The sequence below is a fragment of the Rhincodon typus genome, chromosome 34 (assembly GCF_021869965.1).
Source record: "Rhincodon typus isolate 14 chromosome 34, sRhiTyp1.1, whole genome shotgun sequence".
In the NCBI taxonomy this organism is placed as follows: Eukaryota; Metazoa; Chordata; class Chondrichthyes; order Orectolobiformes; family Rhincodontidae; genus Rhincodon; species Rhincodon typus.
This window is the reverse complement of record NC_063365.1, coordinates 5,772,908-5,792,667: the sequence shown is the minus strand read 5'-3', so window position 1 is coordinate 5,792,667 and position 19,760 is coordinate 5,772,908. Positions and strand designations below refer to the sequence as shown.

The 19,760-nt window shown below is 39.6% G+C and overlaps 1 protein-coding gene and 1 long non-coding RNA gene across 6 annotated transcripts in view; one reads left to right on the top strand and one right to left on the bottom strand.

The window, feature by feature from the left end:
- Positions 1-19,760, bottom strand: part of shld2 (shieldin complex subunit 2) — a 97,202-nt gene that overhangs the window by 36,197 nt on the left and 41,245 nt on the right. For 4 of the 5 annotated variants that reach the window (XM_048616376.1, XM_048616377.1, XM_048616378.1 and 1 more), the window contains exon 2: positions 11,974-13,568. The exons of the other annotated variant lie outside the window; for it this stretch is intronic. In XM_048616376.1, coding sequence (XP_048472333.1) covers positions 11,974-13,510 — 1,537 coding nt within the window. In that variant the 5' untranslated portion in view covers positions 13,511-13,568. The remainder of the gene's footprint in view (positions 1-11,973; positions 13,569-19,760) is intronic. 5 annotated transcript variants of the gene reach the window in all.
- The window catches only part of LOC125486868, a 90,025-nt gene that overhangs the window by 38,883 nt on the left and 31,382 nt on the right, over positions 1-19,760 (top strand). The window lies entirely within an intron of this gene.

Genomic DNA, 19,760 nt, shown 5'->3' with positions numbered 1-19,760 from the left:
CCTCTGATGCTGCATGGCCTGCTGTGTTCCTCCAGCTCCACACTGTGTTATCTCTGATTCCAGCATCTGCAGTTCTTACCATCTCCAAAGGAATCTTGATTCTACCTTACTTTCCAGAATATTCAAGGGATTGGTTTTTGTTTATCAGCACATAAAAACTTAATATGTTAATGGTCCAATAGATGCCTACAGTGAAGATGAGGTGCTGTTCTACTTTTTTAAAATTCGTGGATATGCAGCCAACTAGAAGAAATCACTGGGTAGCAGCAGAGTTGAGACGATTTTGCTGGTCTGCTTTTATATTAATGAGCTTGTACTGCATGTTTGCTCACGGCTTCAGTACAACATATTGGACTACAGCACTGTTTGGTTATTTACCTTAACTTCTTCTTCCACCGCATATTGTTCTGTAACAATTGAAGAAAAGTTGTACTGGACTCGAAACATTAACTCTGTTTTACTCCACAGATACTGCCAGACCTGCTGAGTTCTTCAGCATTCTCTGTGTTTGTTTCAGATTTCCAGCATTTACAGTATTTTATATATATTGTTCTGCATCTTGAGTAATAAATTAGAAATCATGAAATGTATTCTTCAAACATTCAATTAATTTGTGTAAATTAATACTTTCAGAAGAAGAGGTGGTTTGGGAAAGAAAATTCATATTCTAAGTTATAACATAAACCATCTCCATTTCACAACCTAGCCTAGCAGGTAACATTTTAGCCTCAAATGAAAATGTTGTAGTTTTTGCCCCATTCCAAAGACTTGAGCATACAATTTAAGTTTGCACTTCATACAGTCTTGAGCTGTGCTATTCGAGATGCCATCTTTTCTTGGTGTACATGTGGAACTGTGCTGTTTAAAAAAGTTAGATTCTCAAAAAATTTCTTTTTTTTGTGCAACAGGAAATTGCGTCAGTTGCTAATTGAGGATTACTTGATTACTAATTTATTGTAGACAATTTAAATCAAACAAACACAATAAACTCAGAGTAAATTTTAGCTGTCCTCAGTAGCCAATGGAGCTAGAGAAACTACATTCAGATCACAGACTGGCACTGATCTGAAAGCATAATGAACATGGTCAAGGCCCTGTACTCTTCTGAGTTGAAGCTCATATAGAACTTCAAACTCTGAGAACATAAGAACTAGGATCTGAAAGCATAATGAACATGGTCAAGGCCCTGTACTCTTCTGAGTTGAAGCTCATATAGAACTTCAAACTCTGAGAACATAAGAACATAAGAACTAGGAGCAGGAGTAGGCCATCTGGCCCCTCGAGCCTGCCCTGCCATTTAATAAGATCATGGCTGATCTTTTTGAGACTCAGCTCCACTTACCCGCCCACTCACATAACCCTTAATTCCGTTACTGTTCAAAAATTTATCTAGCCTTGCTTTAAAAACATTCAGTGAGGTAGCTTCAACCGCTTCACTGGACAGGGAATTCCACAGATTCACAACCCTTTGGGTGAAGAAGTTCCTCCTGACCTCAGTCCTACATCTGCTTCCCTTTATTTTGAGGCAATGCCCTCTAGTCCTAGTTTCACCTGCTAGCGGAAACAACCTCCCTGCCTCCACCTTATCTATTCCCTTCATAATCTTATATGTTTCTATAAGATCTCCCCTCATTCTTCTGAATTCCAATGAGTATAATCCCAGTCTACTCAGTCTCTCCTCATAATCCAACCCTCTCAACTCTGGAATCAACCGAGTGAATCTCCTCTGCACCCCCTCCAGTGCTAGTATATCTCTTCTCAAGTAAGGAGACCAAAACTGCACACAGTACTCCAGGTGTGGCCTCACCAGGACTCTATACAGCTGCAGCATAGCCTCCCTGTTTTTAAACTCCATCCTTCTAGCAATGGCAGACAAAATTCCATTTGCCTTTTTAATTACCTCCTGCACGTGCAATCCTATTTTTAGCGATTCATGCACAAGGACACCCAAGTCCCTCTGCACAGCAGCGTGCTGCAATTTTTTACCATTTAAAACATAGTCCATTTTCCTGTCTTTCCTACCAAAATGGATGACCTCACACTTATCAACATTGTACTCCATCTGCCAGACCTTTGCCCATTCACTTCGACTATCTATATCCCTCTGCAGACTTTCAGTGTCTTCTGCACACTTTGCTCTACCACTCACCTTAGTGTCATCTGCAAATTTTGACACACCACACTTAGTCCCCAACTCCAAATCATCTATGTAAAAGTTGAATCAAAAAAAGCCCACTTAGCCAAACCTAATAACGTTTTGAATTTAAATTTCTCATCGATGTTTTAAAATGCATCCACAGCCTTCCACTTTCCTATTTCAGTAGCTTCCTCCAGCGCTACTATCCTCCGAAGTCTCTGCATTCCTTCAATCTGGACATCTTATGTACCCCCATTTTCTTTTATCCTTGTGTGCAGCTTTTAGGCCTAAACTCCAGAGTGGTATAAAATGATTAATTTATAAACAGTGATCTCACCAGCTCCTGCTTGTGTCAATTAAACTTTGCCTAATATATAATGGAGTTCCATATTACACTGAAATAAGAGCTGAAAGTTTTAATAATATTGTCATACACTCTAGTTAGATTTGTTATGCCTTGTCTGTTGAAAACACTATTGGTACTACCACTAATCATGTACAACACATTGACCCGGTCTTTGTTGGAATTTAATTGAGGCCTGAACCAGTACAGTATTTGCTAAACTCTTGGTGCCAGTTTATCCAACACACAGTCTAGTAAGGACTACTGAAGTATTCTTAAGGGTCTAGTCAAGGCAAGGCTTTGTCCCTCATTGGTGGATTTGCTTTGTGGGCAATGGTAGCCAAAATACTTATTTTTCTTTCTTGCTCTTTTCGGCATTGTATAGGTTGCTCTCTAGTGCAGTTATTCCTATCTGGAAAGATTTCTGATCTATAGCAACTTATAATGCACTGTTCAGATTTATTTGCTTGTTGCTCACCATATTCCTTGCTTTGGACTTTCTCTTGCTGTACTTAATCTTTCCTTCTCTGTAGTTTGGAACCTAAGTGGGCCTTGAAGTCTGTCATCACTGTTCTCTTGCACCACTGAATTTCTCTCTGGCATTCCCCTCATTTCAGGGTTTGGATAACTGGGCTGGCCTCATCCTTCACCCATAGCATCGTGGTGTCTCTACACTTCAGGCACTCCTTGTTGCTTACCTCTCATTCTATAGGTCTTGTCACTATCTTCATAGTAAAATAAGTTATACACTGACAATAAACCCAACATGTAATTGGGATAAAAAGACAAGACAGCTTTTGAAACCTTACAGATAAAGGTTACATTTCTATATGATCTGACATTGCTATGATACAGCTCTTATGCACATGCTCAGTAGCTATTCTGAGAGTGAAAGTTTAATTAACTTTTCTGAAGAAGGATCACTGGACCTGAAATGTTAACTCTGCTTTTTCTCAACATGTGCAGCTAGACTGCTGAGTTTTTCCCAACAACTTCTGTTTTTGTTTCTAATTAACCCCTTACTCTGCAATAACCATTTAAAATCCTGCACAATCAAGTGACTAAAAACATAACCGTTAAGGCTGCAATTGAGGAGAATAAAATGGTTAACCTGAAATTAAATAAAGCAGAAGTGATTTATATGCTTTCCAATTTCCAGTACAGTTGATTCTTGATCATCTATACAACACAAACCACCCTCTGATGGCTGAAAGCAAGGGTTGAAACTTATGGACTTCCAAATTAGGAGCTATAAGACCTTTGTGTCTCATGTGCCTCCACTTTTCCACCTATGTGGGCAGCACTGTCTTTGTTAGTGAGGTCAGATAGAAAATAAAGATTTTGTACCTCTCCTTTTTGATCCCCAATTGGTCCCATATTCCTTTGACTACTATTCACATAGCAATATGTTTATATGAAATATGAAAAATATAGAAACCTTTTGGGTTCCCTTTTATGTTAGCTGCTCACCTATTTTCATAGTTTGGCTTTGTCCCAACTACTCCCTTTTTTAGACTACTTCTTATTCAGCTTGGTTCTCTATTGTATTAAGAGCATTACAATTGCCATAAGCCTCTTTGTCCTCTGTCTCAATTTAACCTCTAAACCTTTAGTCATCCAGGGAATATTTGGATGTCCTTCTTTTCCACAGATGGGAAAGCCTCTACTCAGTAATTTAAACATCATCTCTATGAAGGCCAACATTTTTCAATCATTGTTTTGCCCACAAATTTTCATTAATCTACCTAGATTGAAAAAATTGTCCCCTTTCTATTTCTCTACTTGATCATGTGCTTTTTTCCATAACTATATTCTGAACTTGGTGATATCACAGTCATTTTGTGATATTTGTGTTGAATACTGATTTGGGCTGAATCCATAGGCAGTAAATTAGTTATCTGGTGTTTGGAGCCAAAACGATTTGGGAAACCAGGTGATGAAAGAGCTAACATCCAGGTTTGTATCCTGACATCCTAGCTCAGAGGAAAATAAACAGGTTGGGGAAACAGAACCAAAAGTAGTAAACTACTTAAAATATTTAAGTCAGGATTTATCATAAGAAAATGGTGTTAAATCAGAAAAATAATAAACAATGGTTTGTCTTTTTGCACAATCTGCCTTTAAATCTTCGGACTTTCCAATTTAATTTTTTTTGTTGAAGAAAAGAACTGCGGACAAATCTTCCTTTTTAGGTCAAAAATAAAAACTGATTAATATTAAAAAAATCAGGTTTAATCAGCAAACTATATTTGGAGGACAGAACAAACATCTCAACTGTCCTTACAATGGGTTGCTGCGTGCCATCAGCTGCACCCTCAACACTTCTCCAGTGGTGTTTCATTAATCCACCTGTGTGGTACAGATTAAGTGAAAGTGTGCTTGGCATAGATGGTGTATATCAATGTAGCGAGAAAAACAAAACGCTCCTTGTATAAAGCAAATGCATGTGACACATCAGTATATGGATGTCGGTTGGCTCATGTTTATGAGGTTCAATTACAGGGTAGTTAAAGGGCTGAACCATAAAATCTTGAAACCCATTCATTTTGTAGCAAGGAGAGACATCTAATTGTGCCTGCATTACAGCCGCCAAGAGAACTTCTTTCCTTGTTATCATATGCAAGATATTGTTAATAGTTCTCTACCTACTCTTCTAGTGAACAACTCTGTGCTATTGGAGTCTGTCACAGGCATCTTCTTCAGGTTCTTTAAGCATATAAAAGGGAAAAGAGTAGCTGAAGTGAATGTTGCTCCCTTGGAGGATGAGACTGGGAAGTTAATAGTGGGGAAGACAGAAATGGCAGAGAAACTAAACCAGTGCATTGCCTCAGCTTTTTAGTGAAGGACTGTAATGCCATCCCACAAGTAACAGGCTATGGCTGTTATAGAAAACAAAGATACTATAATATTCATCATCACATAGGGAAAAAGTACTGAGCCAACTGTTGGGACTGAAGGCAGACAAGTCCCCAGCCTGATGGCCTACATCCTGGTTTTTAACCTGGTAGCAGGGATAGTGGATACATTGGTTATAAAATCCAAAATTCCCCAGATGTTGGAAAGGTTCTAGTGGATTGAAAAAATGCTAATACAATGCGCTTTTTCAAAAGGGAAGGAGGCAGTCAGTAGGAAGCTACAAACTAGTTAATTTAACATTTGTCATTAGGAAATTGTTAGAATTCATCATTAAGAAAGTAATAACAGAACATTTGAAAAGTCAAAACAATCTTTCAGAGTCAGTATGGTTTTATGAACAGTAAACTGTATTCGATTAATCAACTAAAGTTCTTCAAAGATGTAACTAGCAAAGTTGATAATGGGGATCCTGTAGATGTAGTATATCTATACTTCTGGAGGCATTTGCTAAGGTGGTGCACAAAAGATTAATACACAAGGTAGGCTCACACAGGAATAGGGTAATTTATCTGCTTGTATAGAGGATTAGCTAACCAACATAAAGCAAAGAGTCAGGATAAATGGGTCTTTTTCTGGTTGGCAAGGTGTAACTAGAGGAGTGCCAAGGATTTGGTCCTTGGGCCCCAACAATTTAGAATCTATATTAAAGACTTGGATTCAGGGATAGAAGGTAATATAGCCACATTTGCAGATGACAACAAAATAGGTGAGAAAGTAAGTAGTAATGAAGAATAAAAATATTACAAGTGGATATGGATAGATTAGGTGAATAGCCCAGATTTTGGCAGATGAAATTTAACATTGATAAGTGTGAGGTAATCCCTTTTGATCAAAATAGAAAAGCAACAAACAGATTATGTAAATGGAGAGAGACTTCGGAGTGCTTTGGTTCAAAGGAATCTGGGTGTCCTCTGCAAGAATCACAGTATGCAAATACAGCAGATAATAAGGAAGCCAAATGGAATTTTGCCAGTTATTGCGAAAGGAATAGAGTATATAAGTAGAGAAGTGTTGCTGCAACTGTACAAGGTTTTAACGAGACCACACCTGCAGTATTAAGTACAGTTTTTTTACTTAATGGAGGGATGTAGTTGCATTGCAGGCAGTTCAGAGGAGGTTCACTACATCAACTCCAGAGATAAGAGTTTTGTGTTATGAAGAGAGACTGAGCAGTTTAGGTCCATTCTCTCAAGAGTTTAGAAGAATGAGACAAGATTTAATTGAAGCATATATGATATTAAAAGGGATTGACAAAGATGATATTGAAAGGATGTTTTGCCTTGTGGGGCAATCAAGAATAAGAGGGCACATTTTTAGGATAAGGAGTAGCAGATTTAAAACAGAGATGTGGAGGAGTTACCTCTCTCAAAAGGTTGTCAATCTGCGATGGATATTGGGACCACTGAGTCAATTTGAGGAGATAGACAGATTTTTAATTAGCAGTGGGTTGAAGGGTTGTGGAGACAGGACAGAAAGTAGAATTGAGACCAAGATGATTATAAAAGCACCAGGCAGGAACTGGAGAAATTAGATTTGGAGTGGCTGTTTGAGAGTAAATCTACATCTGTTATGTGGGAATCTTTTAAAGGCCAGCTGATCAGAGTTCAGAATCAGCATGTTCCCATAAGGATGAAAGATATTTAAGAATGGCATGATTTGGAAACCCTGGATGACAAGCGACATTGAAAGTGTTGTCAAAAAGAGAAAGGAAGCATGTGTAAGGTTTAGGAACCTGAAATCAATCCCTTTAGGAATGTAAGGAAAGCGGAAAAGAACTTAAACAAGAAATTAGGAAGGCTAAAAAGGGCCGTGAAATGTCATTGGCAAGTAGGATTAAAGAGAATCCTAAGGCATTTAATACATTCTATAGGAGTAAGAGGGTAGTTAGGGAAAGGGTAGGTCCACTCAAGGACAAAGGAAGGAATTTTGCATGAAGCCAGAGAGTAGTGATCGGAACCAGGGCCAGGTGGGCCTCATTGATTATGAGACCCTTGATTGGGGTTAACCTGGGCCAATCAGGGAGCCCTGGCTGACAGATATAAACATGAGATTCAGAAGGTCTCCTCAGTCTAGGGACTAGCTTCGAGTGGGCTGGTCAGAGCCCATGTACTGTGCACATGTAAATAAAAGGTGACTTGATGACCGGATACCAGCCTCTGTGCTTTTATTTCACAGAGGAAGTGCGTTGTGATCCTTAATGAGTACTTTGCATCGGTATTCACCAAATAGAAGAATATGGATGATGGTAAGATTAGAGACATGTTGACATTCTAGGGTATGTCAATATTAAAAAGGAGGTGGTGTTGGGTATCTTGAGAAACATTGAGGTAGGTAAGTCCCTTGGGCCTGATGGGATCTAACCCAGGATACTGAGGGAGGCAAGAGAAGAGTTTGCTGAGTCTTGACAGACATCTTTTTGTATCCTCTTTAGTCATAGGAGGGGTCCCAGAAGATTGGAGAATCGCCAATGTTGTTAACAAGGTGTAGAGCTGGATGAACACAGCAGGCCAAGCAGCATCAGAGGAGCAGGAAGGCTGACGTTTCGGGCCTAGACCCTTCCTTTGTTTAAGAAGGACAATAGGGATAATCCAGGAAATTATAAACCAGTTGGCCTTACATCAGTGGTCGGGAAATTACAGGAGTAGTTTCTTTGCCACAGACATTTATAAAAGAATGGACTTATTATGGATAGTCACAGCATGGTTTTGAGTGGAGGAGATCTTGTCTCACAAGTTTGAGTTTTTTGAGGAAGTGACAAAGATGATTGATGAGGTTAGGGCAATGTAAATTGTCTAAACGGATTTTGCTAAAGCATTTGACAAGGTCCGTCATGGTAGGCGAGTCCAGGAGATTATGTCACACGAGATTCACAGCGGGTTGGTAAGTTGGATACAAAATTGGCTTGATTGTAGAAGGTAGAGGGTAGTTGTGGAGCAGTGTTGCTGCCAAGCCCGTCATGGTGGTGGACACTTTGCACCATTGCCACCCTCAGTGCCTCCTCCAAGTGTTGTTCAACATGGAGGAATACTGATTCCTCAGCAGAGGGAGGGTGGTACATGATAACCAGCAGTCAATGTTGAGGACTGTGATGGCAACTCACTCCTGGTGTATACCACTGTGCTGCCACCTCTATTGGGACACAGCGTATCCAGGGATGGGGATGATCGTGTCTGGAACATTGTCTGTGAGGTATGATTCTGTGAGTATGTCTATGACACGCCATTGCTTGACTAGTCTGTGAGACAGCTCTCCCAATTTTGGAACTAGCCCCAGATGTTAGTCAGGAGGACTTTATGGCATTGACTGGGCTGTTTCTGCCATTGTCTTTTCAGTTGCTTAGGTCGAAGCTAGGTGGTTAGTCTGGTTTCATTTCTTTGTTGAGACTTCACTGCAATTGATATAACTGAGTGGCTTACTAGAGGCAGTTCAGAGTCAACCACATTGTCACATGTCGGCCAGACCAGGTGAGGATGGCAGATTTCCTTCTCTGAAGGACATTCACGAAGAAGATGGGATTTTCCAGTGGCGGGGTACGTGGATAGATTAATATTTTATTGGAAAGATGACATCTATAATTGTGTAGCATGCCATGATTACTTGTATCATCGATAGTGACAGGTGAGGTGCTGGAAGACTGAAGGTTGGCTAACGTGGTGCCATTATTTAAGGAAGGTGGTAAGGAAAGGCCAGGGAACTATAGACCAGTGAGGCTGACATCAGTGGTGGCCAACTTGTTGGAGGGGATTTTGAGGGACAGGATTTACATGCATTTGGAAAAGCAAGGACTGATTAAGGATAGTGAACATAGCTTGGTGAATGGGAAATCGTATCTCACTAACTTGACTGAGTTTTTTGAGGAAGCGACAAAGTGGATTGATGAAAGCAGAGCGGTGGGCTTCAGTAAGGCGTTTGACAAGGGTTGGCATGGTAGACTGGTTAACAAGGTTATTTCACATGGAATACAGGTAGAACTAGCCATTTGGATACAAAATTAGCTCACAGATTAGAGACAGAGGGTGGTAGTAGAGGACATAACAAGGTGCAGAGCTGGATGAACACAGCAGGCCAAGCAGCATCATAGGAGCAGAAAAGCTGACGTTTCGGGCCTACACCCTTCATCAGAAATTTCTGCACCTTGTTATCTCGGATTCTCCAGCATCTGCAGTTCCTACTATCTGTGGTAGTAAAGGGTTGCTTTTCAGACTGGAGGCCTTTGACCAGTTGTGTGCCAGAAGGATCGGTGCTAGGTCCACTGCTTTTCATTTATATCAATGATTTGGATGTGAATATAGGAGGTATGGTTAGTAAGTTTGCAGATGACACCAAAATTGGTGGTGCAGTGGACAGCCAAGAAGGTTATGTCAGAGTACAATGGGACCTTGATCAGATGGGCCGATTGGCCAAGGAGCGGCAGATAGATAAATGTGGGATGCTGCATTTTGGAAAGGAAAATCAGAGCAGGATGTTTACACTTAATGGTAAGATCCTAGGGAGTGTTGCCAAACAAAGAAATCTTCAAGTACAGGTTCATAGTTCCTTAGAAGTGGAGTCGCAGGTAAACAGGACAGTGAAGAAGGTGTTTGGTACACTTATCTTTATTGGTCAGTGCACTTAGTATAGAAGTTAGGAGGTTATGTTACAGCTGTACAGGACATTGGTTAGGCCACTTTTGGAATACTGCATTTGATTCTGGTCTCACAGCCATAGGAAGGATGTTGTGAAACTTGAAAGGGTTCAGAAACGATTTACAAGGATGTTGTCAGGGTTGGAGGGTTTGAGCCATAGGCTGGGACTATTTTCCCTGGAGCGTTGGAGACTGAGGGATGACCTAAAAGAAGTTTATATAATCATGAAGGGAATAGATAAAGTAAACAGCAAAGGCCTTTTCCCCCAGGGTACGGGAGTGTAAACTAGAGGGCACGGGTTTAAGCTGAGAGGGGAAAGATATAAAAAGGGCCTGAGGGGCAACTTTTTCATGCAGAGGGTAGTGTGTGTATGCAACAAACTGCCAGAGGAAGTGGTGGAGTCTGGTATGCTTCCAACATTTAAAAGGCATCTGGTTGGGTACATTAATCTGAAAGGTTTAGAGGGATATGGGCCCAATGCTAGCAAATGGGATTAGATTAATTTAGGATGTCTGGTTGGCATGGATGAGTTGGACCAAAGAGTATGTTTCCGTGCTGTACATCTCTTTGACTCTACGGCACTGTAATGTCTAACAAGATTTTGTGCTGGACGACCTTGAGTGGGCTTTGAAACTTAAGGGGACATTCTGATTTGAACGTTGTGAAGCTTAGGGTCATAGTAGGCAGCGATTTTATTTACCAAGGATTCCATGCATGAAAGATCTGTATCTTAATAATTACAGGAAGGTTGGGAAGGTGCAGGGACCAGGATAGTATTTGGGAAAATAGGAGCTTTGTCTGATATTCTGTCAAATTTAATCTTTTTTTTAAAACATTTAAATCAATTTTTCTAATTGACCTGTTCAGAGATGTAATTATGTAGCTCTGGAGCAGGTGGGAATTGAACCCAGGCTTCCTGGTCCAGGGGTAGGGACACTACTGCTGTGCCACAAGGGGGCCCTGCTGCCAAATTTAACAATAGTAAGTATGTGAGGCTTCAACATTGGTTCCTGTAGCACCTTATTGGTTAATTTACCAACAGAAAAACAATTCATTTATCCTGTGTTTTGTCAATTTGACAATTCTATCCATGCTTATACGTTATCTTGAAAAGAAGCGAGGCTCTGAAAGCTTGTGTTTTCAAGTAAACCTGTTGGACTATAACCTGGTGTCATGTGATTTCTGATATTTAAAACCATCAGTTCCTATCTAATGCAATGTTGCATCTTATTGAATGCCTTTAGGAACTGTAAATATATCAGCCACCCTGCTCATTATATCCTTAAATGACTTGAATAAATTTGCCAATCTCAATTTTGATTCAAGATCAATTCAAGGGGGTTCCCCACTTACCTTCAATTCTGTCTCATAGAAGCCCAGCAGAGGACAGAATGATAAAATAAAAAGCTGAAACAACTCCACCTGCTGCAAATCTGAAACCAAAACAGAAATTGCTAGAAAATCTTAGCAATTCTGGCAGTATCTGTGGATAGAAATCAGAACTGAAGAACTGTTATGAAGAAGGGTCACTGGACCTGAAATGTTAACTCTGATTTCTCTCCACAGATGCTGCCAGCCCTGCTAAGATTTTTCAGCCATTTCTGTATATGTTCGAGGACAGAATGAATCTGACCCAGTATCAATTTCTGGTTTTGTAACTTCTCTCACATAAAGAAATTGCAATTCCTTGGCTGGAAAGACTCCCCACCACCACTCCTCTCTCCTCCCCCACCCCTCACCGACTAAATTTCTAAAAGAATCAACAAATATTAAGAAATATTAAGAAATTTTCTGATGAAGGGTCTAGGCCTGAAACGTCAGCCTCTCTGCTCCTATGATGCTGCTTGGCCTGCTGTGTTCATCCAGCCCTGCACCTTGTTGTCTCGGATTCTCCAGCATCTGCAGTTCCTACTATCTCTGATTCAAATATTAAGAAATACAAGTTCTCTTACCTGTTACTAGTAAAACATCCCCAGGGAAGACACTGAGTGCCCAGAAAGCAGCAGCCCGCCACAGTGCAATTTTCATGATGACTCCTGATTGGTCCGTAACCAAAATAGTTGCTATGGGGACTCTGCAACCAGCGAATGTTCCTGATTTGATCTGTATTTCCTTAAGGAGACAGCGGAACAGTACAGTGACCAAAACATGGTACTTCCTAGTCCGGTCAGTGCAGTTCTTAAGCTGTTGTGTTTCAATTAATCCAATATTAGGTGTTAGCCACTGATCCCTCCATGCCTTCAAATAGTGCCCAAGGTCGGATATTTTCTCAGAATTCATTGTTTTTATTTTCTTAGATGATGGTGGATCGCTATCTAAACAAACTGGAGATCTTGGCGTTTCTGTCACCTGCTTTACCTCCTCAGGTTCCTTAGCAACCTCCACTGATCTTTTTAAAGACCACTCAGCATTGTCTGAAACCTGAGAGTACAGGACCCCACCATTATATGGTTCAATATTAATCTCAACATCATCATTTGACCATTTAGTGGAGGGACTGAAAGATTGTTCTGAAGTCCTTCCATTTATAGCCTCATCAGTGGACAGTTGTTGGTCACTGAATAAGCTGTAAAGTTCTGGGGTATTTTCAGAACTGTTATCTTGCCTATACATTGTCTCACTGGCACTTTGTCCAAAATGTCTAATAAAATTATGAGTAGATGTAAGCGATTGATGGGACTGTTCATTGACATCCACGTTTTTTTTCAGTTTAACTTTTACATTTTCATTCAAATCCTGTGTGTTAAACTGATTCTCTGGACGCCCCCATGAAAAAAGAGCAGCTTGACTGGCAGTTAACACACTGAGGAACTCGGCATCAGATGATAAATCTTCTTTTACTGATGTGCATCTGAAGCAAGACTCCTGCTCTTCAGCTGGAAAGATATTCTGAAAGTATTCCATCAAAGAGTGACAGAGAAACTCTGGACAATCTTCTTTCAAAGGTGCATTCTGCTCTGTTATTCTGCAATGAAAGTCCTGACTCTCAAGCCCATTTTTCTCACTTTGTCTGCTCTCATTGTCAGATTTCAAAGATGTCTTGACGTTTTCTCCTGAGCAATTAGGACTGACGAAAGCACAATCACGTTCTTCAGTTATTTTCAGACCCTCTCCTGAATTCAACAATTTTTTATTGCTCAATTTTTCCCTGTGCCGTTTCCCTACTTTTCTGACATTGAGGTCTTTATAACATGGAATATCATGTTTGCTGGTTTCCACTATAATTCCTTCTTCACTTTTTGAAGTAGAAGTCTGTCCATATTGATTTTCCAGCTGTAATGTTGCTATTTGCCAATCAAAATGTTTCTGAGACTCCTTGCTGCTGCACTTTCTAGGAATAGCATTGAGAGATTTGTTATCATACAAGAACTGGCACTGAAGCCACTTCTTGGAGCTGCCATCAGCTACTGCTTCTTTTGCTGATGTTCTCCGCTGTGTCAAATTGGCTGGTGCTCCAAGGAAAATGTGAACTTTCTTTTCATTGTTCATGTTAGAATAATAGGTGGTGTCTTCACATGCTGAATTTCATTGCTTTAACCGGTTTAGCCTAACATGGAAACAACAAGTCATTGAAAGGACAGTCACAAAGCTAAAAATTATACATGTTTAAGCACCTTGGCTTGATGCTTCCAACTGGGTCCAGAAGGAAGCTATTTCAGGTTGGCTATTTGGACAGGCTTAGTGACACAGTGTTTAGTTTCAGACGGTCATTATCTATCTCACAGGGAGGTGGGGAGGAGTGAACATTAGTACTCCTAAGCATATAGATGAGCAAAGAGACTGGTAACTCATAGCTCTCCTTAAATATCACACAGATCATACAGATCAAAGTCTTTGAACAGGTTCACTATTTACTTTTTCCTGGCTGAAATAATCTATTTTAGCATGTTTTGGACAGTGAAGCTGCTCTATGCAACTGAGTATCAGAATAAATGCATAATGACACTAAAACATCAGGCAAGCACAATGTAGATATGCAAATATAGGTTACCAGCCCAGCAAACCAACACATTTATATTCAAGTTTAATAGGTTCTGAAACAAGAAGGAAATAGGGCTAAATGGATGGCATCTTCAGAAAACTAGTGTATGTGCATTGAGTGAATGTGTTATAAAATTATAGAATGATGACTGTGCAGGAGACCATTCAGTCCATCATGATGGCACTGGCTCTCTGAATGAACAGTTTACTTAGCACCATTCTCCCACCTTCTCATCAAAGCCTTGCACATTCTTCCTTTTCAGAAGGCAATAAATGCTTTGATTGAACTTGCCTCCACCATACTCCCAGTCAGTGCATACCAGACCCCAAACAACTGTTCTACAGACTTCTCTTATGCTTCTCTTACTTGTGTCCCCTCATTTGCAATGTTCTCACAATTGGGGTAATTTCTTCCTATTCACTCCATCCAGAAACTTTACAATTTCAAAGACCTTCATCAAGTTTCATCTCAATTTCCTTTCCTACAAGAAAAACAGTCCTAGGCCCCCAATTATCTCTGTACCCTCTCCAATTCTCCCACGTTCCTTCCATCCACTAGTGAAAAATCCTAAGATGGAATACTGAATCAATATCAACAGACTGCTACAAAAACAGAAGTTGCCGGAAAAGCAGAGTTAATGTTTCGGATCACTGGACCCTAAATGTTAACTCTGATTTTTTTCTTCACAGATGCTGCCAGATCTGCCGAACTTTTCTAGCAACTTCTGTTTTTGTTCCTGATTTACAGCTTCTGCAGTTCTTTCGATTTCAACAGACTGCTATTCCACCAGAGGGCACCAAGTTCCTATGCAGCACACAGAAAAACAGTTCACAACAAACCTTTCATAAATGCTCTTGTTTATGATAACGCTGTTTACATCAGTATACAGAAAACCTCCTGTATCGTTTACCTTGTAATTCCCAAGATAAGATTCCAGGTTTACCTACGTGCTGTAGAATAACCTTATTTAGGAACTGTGGAGGTAACACTGATAGTGCTTTTATATCTATGAGGTTTTCAGACAAGAGGCATCAAACTGATACGTCCAGTTCTCCTGCCTTTAAATTATCGTGCTGGTCTGTCCTCCTGTATACCTATTGCCAGTTTTTTTTTAAAAAACTAAGAATGGAAGAAAGCTAGTCTTCAGCTCAATCCGCCTTCCCCAACATGCCTACATCAACTCAAGAATAATCAAATAATTTGATTCATTTACATTAATGAAAATAAGAAGCTTTTCATGGAACAGGCTAGTGTATTGTGCTTACGGGGTAAGGCACATTGCATTGCCCATTTTATTGGCTGTAGGGTGATGCAACAATTGCAGCAGCATATTGAGACACAGTAGTTGATGAACAAAGGTGACTAACTATACTTGGGCTGCTAACCTTGCAAACTCCTTCAGGAATCAATTTCATTGCAGTAAGTTAAAGATGACTTCAGTTGTCATTTACTGACACTAGGAATGGCTTCCTGCATCCTTTATTTAAACTAAAACCATTACAGGCAAGAGGGGCTGGCATGCATCAGATTAGAGGATCTTTGTGCTGTCCAGTTATGAACCTTTGTCACTCATGAATTAAATAATATTTTTACAAAGCAAATAATTATTCAGCCAAAACATGAGAATAATTAAATCGTTTTAAGGATTATTCTTAGAAGTTAAATTGATAAGTAATTGTTAAAGCCAGCCTATGACTAAAAGGACTGTCTATTTTGTGTTAATGATTCCCTTTGTTCTTACACTTAATTAATTTTCTTTGCAATTCTCTTTCCTATATTTCCAGGTGTGTAAATTCTTGTTGTAGCATAGTCCCTTTGGCTATTTGATGCCTTAGGAGGGAGCAAGAATTAAGTTCATCCAACATTCCAACTGCACCAGCTCCAGCAGGGATTACTGAATTACGATCAGAAATGGGAACTCTGGCACAGAGTGTTGAGTATGACTGTAGTCCATGAGTGATTATACAAAGTGCACACAAGAAATTGGTTACTTCAGTACTGAGAAAGAACTGCACTTGAGACTTCCCCAAAAATATGAACTTGCTTTGAATCTATAGCAGAATTCATGGGAAAGATTTCGTTTAAGTAGATATCTATCATTAGCTCCTCACAGACAAAGTAAGGCTGTCCAATGAGTAGTTATGTCCAGGGTCTGCGGAAATGTTTGTGTTTGTGGACATGATGTGAGAATAATACTATGATAATCCCTGGTAGAACAGCCACATGAATAGTAGCTGCTTGGCTATATAGTGAAGGCCAACTGCCATCTATGGATCCCAAGTGAGAAGTCAATGTCTTTACCATGGCATGGGAAGAAGAAAAAAATTGGCAAGGGAAAATGATAAGTAGTTTCAAAACATGACAATTATTAAGAATACATGGTATCAAAAGTATATTCAATGTAAAATGAAACAAACTCAAGACTATAACTGGTTCCGTGATCTAGAGAACAGGAGCAGACCTTAACCATTAAGGCCCAAGTGTTGTTGCTGTATTGGCAGCTCCTTCCTTGTCTATTGTACTGATACAATGCAGCGTGGCTATTCCCAGAGACTAGCTCAGTTTTCATCAATTCACTTTAATTTTCCTTTCTGTTGATTCATGGCTGTTGAAACTCTGCAGCATATGATCAGCGCCTAATGCTTGTGATTGAATGCAATTACTCCTGCCTAAAGGAATGGATTTGATTTTATTGGTTGAAAATATAGGCACAAAGTAAGGAATAAACACATTCAATTGCAGTGGCTTTTGTGATGAGATGTTTGCAGGAGCACAGATACCAAAAATATTCAAACTAGGAACAGGAGGAAGTCATGTGGTTCTTCCAGCTTTTTTGCCATTCAATTCAATGTATTCAGCTCTATTTACCTGCCTTTCCTCCATTTCCCTTGATAGCACTTACTGTGTAATAAAAATCTGTCAATTTTATTCTTGAAAATTCTAACTACACGCTGATCCACAGTCTTTTTGTGAAGTTAGTTCCATTCCACTATCCTTTCTGTGAACAAATGATTCCTGATTTCACTCCCGAACAACCTATCTGTTTAACTGAAATGCAATCATATACAAATTTCTGTTCAAGTCTAGGAAGAAATATTTGGAAAAATTAACATAGAGAGAGAAGGTGCTAGCAGGTATAGCAGTCTTAAAAGTGGATAAATCCACAAGCCCACATGAAATGCATCTCAAGCAGTTAAGAGAGGCAAGGTATCTCCTGTTAATGGAGGGGACATCAGGTCCCTAGCAGTGATGTTCAAATCCTTTCTTGCCACGAGTGACATTCCAGAGGACTGTTAATGTTGTCCCATTATTGAAATAAAAGGGAGGAAGGGATAGGCCAGGAAATGTAAGGCTAGTCAGCTTAACCCCAGCTGTGGGGGAGTTAAGAGAAAGAACCTGTGGGTCAGAATGTATCTGTACTTAGAGAAGATTATAGAGTTATACGGCATGGAAACAGACCCTTCAGTCCAACTTGTCGAGACATGGATTAATCAGGGATAGTCAACATGGATTTGTGAGAGAAGGTCATATTTGACAAATTTGATTGTTTTTTGAGGAGGTAACCAGGAATATTGATACCTACGAGTTAGCAAAGGTGTAACAGGTCCGTACTGCATTGGTATAAATTTACCTACAGCTAAACTTCTGGAGCCTAACCATGGCTGAAGGTGGCAACAACCTTTCACTGGACATCTAGATCATTTCCAGATCATTATCAGAGGTGACCTCACTCACATCAGTCCTTCTGGTATGCGTAGATGTATAAAGCAAGTGATTCACGAATCACTTCCTTGTAAAATCTCCACCCCATGGACCACTGGCAGCATCTTGAGAAGGATGTGCCATTTCATCAATTAATAATTACCCGAAAGTCTAGGCAATTATATCTCGCACCCTTCAACTTTTCTCTGTTCATTGCACAACCGACTACTTAATCAGGCTGAAAAGGTTTCGATTTTATGGCCATTCAATGTATTAGCAATATTGAGCCTGAATGGTACAAGTGAATGATTCGTTCCCAGATGTGGACCATGTTTGATCTTCATGACTACATAATCAATTTTTATCTCTTTTCTGCCTTGTGGCTATCTGAAGGACGTTGGGTGCGTTGAAGAGGGTAATTTTGGTCTCCTAGAAACAATAATTCAAACAATCCTACATTAAAGTTAACACATGATGATTAGTGCTTGCAAATTTGGCATTCAACAACAATTTATACAGCATACTTAATGTAGTAAGATGTCCTAAATACTTTACAGGAGCATTACCAAACAAAATTTGACACTGGGCCAAACAAAAGATATTTGGTAAGGGATTGAAAGCTTGGTCTAAAAGGTTGATTTTAAGTACCATCTTAAGTAGGCACAGAAAGTCATAGAGGCATGATCTTGTTTTAATGGAATGTAATTTCTTGTTATTGTCAGACATTTGCTACATATCAGCCATAAAATGTAGGAGCAGAAATAGGTTATTCAGCCCATCATGTCTGCACCGCCATTCAATGAGATCATGGCTGATCTAATAATCCTCAACTCTACTGCCTTTTCCATATAGCCCTTGATTAAAAATATACCGATCTCAGCCTTAAAATATTCTTAATGATTCAGTCTCAACAGTTACCTTTGGTAATGAATTCCACAAACTCACTACCCTTTGAGAGAAGAAATTTCTTCGCATCTGTCTTAAATTGGCAACCCCTTACTCTAAGTTTATGGCCTCTAGTCTTAGACTCTCTCACAAGGGGAAACAAACTCTCTGCATTTACCCTCATGAGCGCCTAAGAATCTTATATGTTTGGCTTTCATTTTTATAATGTCTAATGAATATAGAACCAGGCCAATCAACATCTCCTTGTAACAAAATCCCTTCATATGCACGATCGACACAGTGAACCTTCTTTGGGCTGCCTCCATTACCACTAGGTATGGTTTGACTATTGCCTTGTATAGCTTTAGCAAGTCTTTCTTATTTTTATACTGCATTCCCTTTGAAATAAAAGGTAAATATTCAATTTGACTTCCCTATAATGTGGTGAAGTTGATGCTAGCTTTATGTGATTCATGCGTAAGGACCCCAAACTGTTCTGTATTACAGCTTTTGCAGTCTTTCTCCATTTAAATAATATTCAGCTTCTCTTCATGCCAAAGGGTATAGTCTCATATTTTCCCTCATTCCATTTCATGAGCCAAGTTTTTTCCCACTCAATGAATCTTTCTAAACCCCTCAGAAGGCTTTTTGTGTTATCTTTACCACCAAACTTCCCACCAATTGTTGTGTCTTTCACAAACTTGATGACAGTACAATTACTTTCCTCATCCAAGTCATAAATATATACTGTAAATAACTGTGACCCCAACAATAATCCCTATGGCACTCCACTAGTTACAGGTTGCCTTCCTCTTTATCCTAATTTTGACTTTTATTAAGTTAGCCAATCCTTTACCCATGCTAATATATGACTTTCATGGGGTTTTATCTTATTAAGTATCCTTATATATGGTACCTTATCAAATACCTTTTGAAAATCCAAATATATTACATCTACCCATTCCCCTTTATCTACCCTGCTTGTTATTTCCTCAAAGAATTCTAATAAATTTGTTGGGTGTGATTTCCCTTTCATTAAAACATACTGACTACTAGTTCGTGCCAGTGGGAGAGGGCATAGATATGGTGCAATCAAACGGGCTGCTTTGTCCTAGATGATGCCAAGCTTCTTGAGTGTTGTTGGAGCTGCATCCATCCAGGCAAGTATTC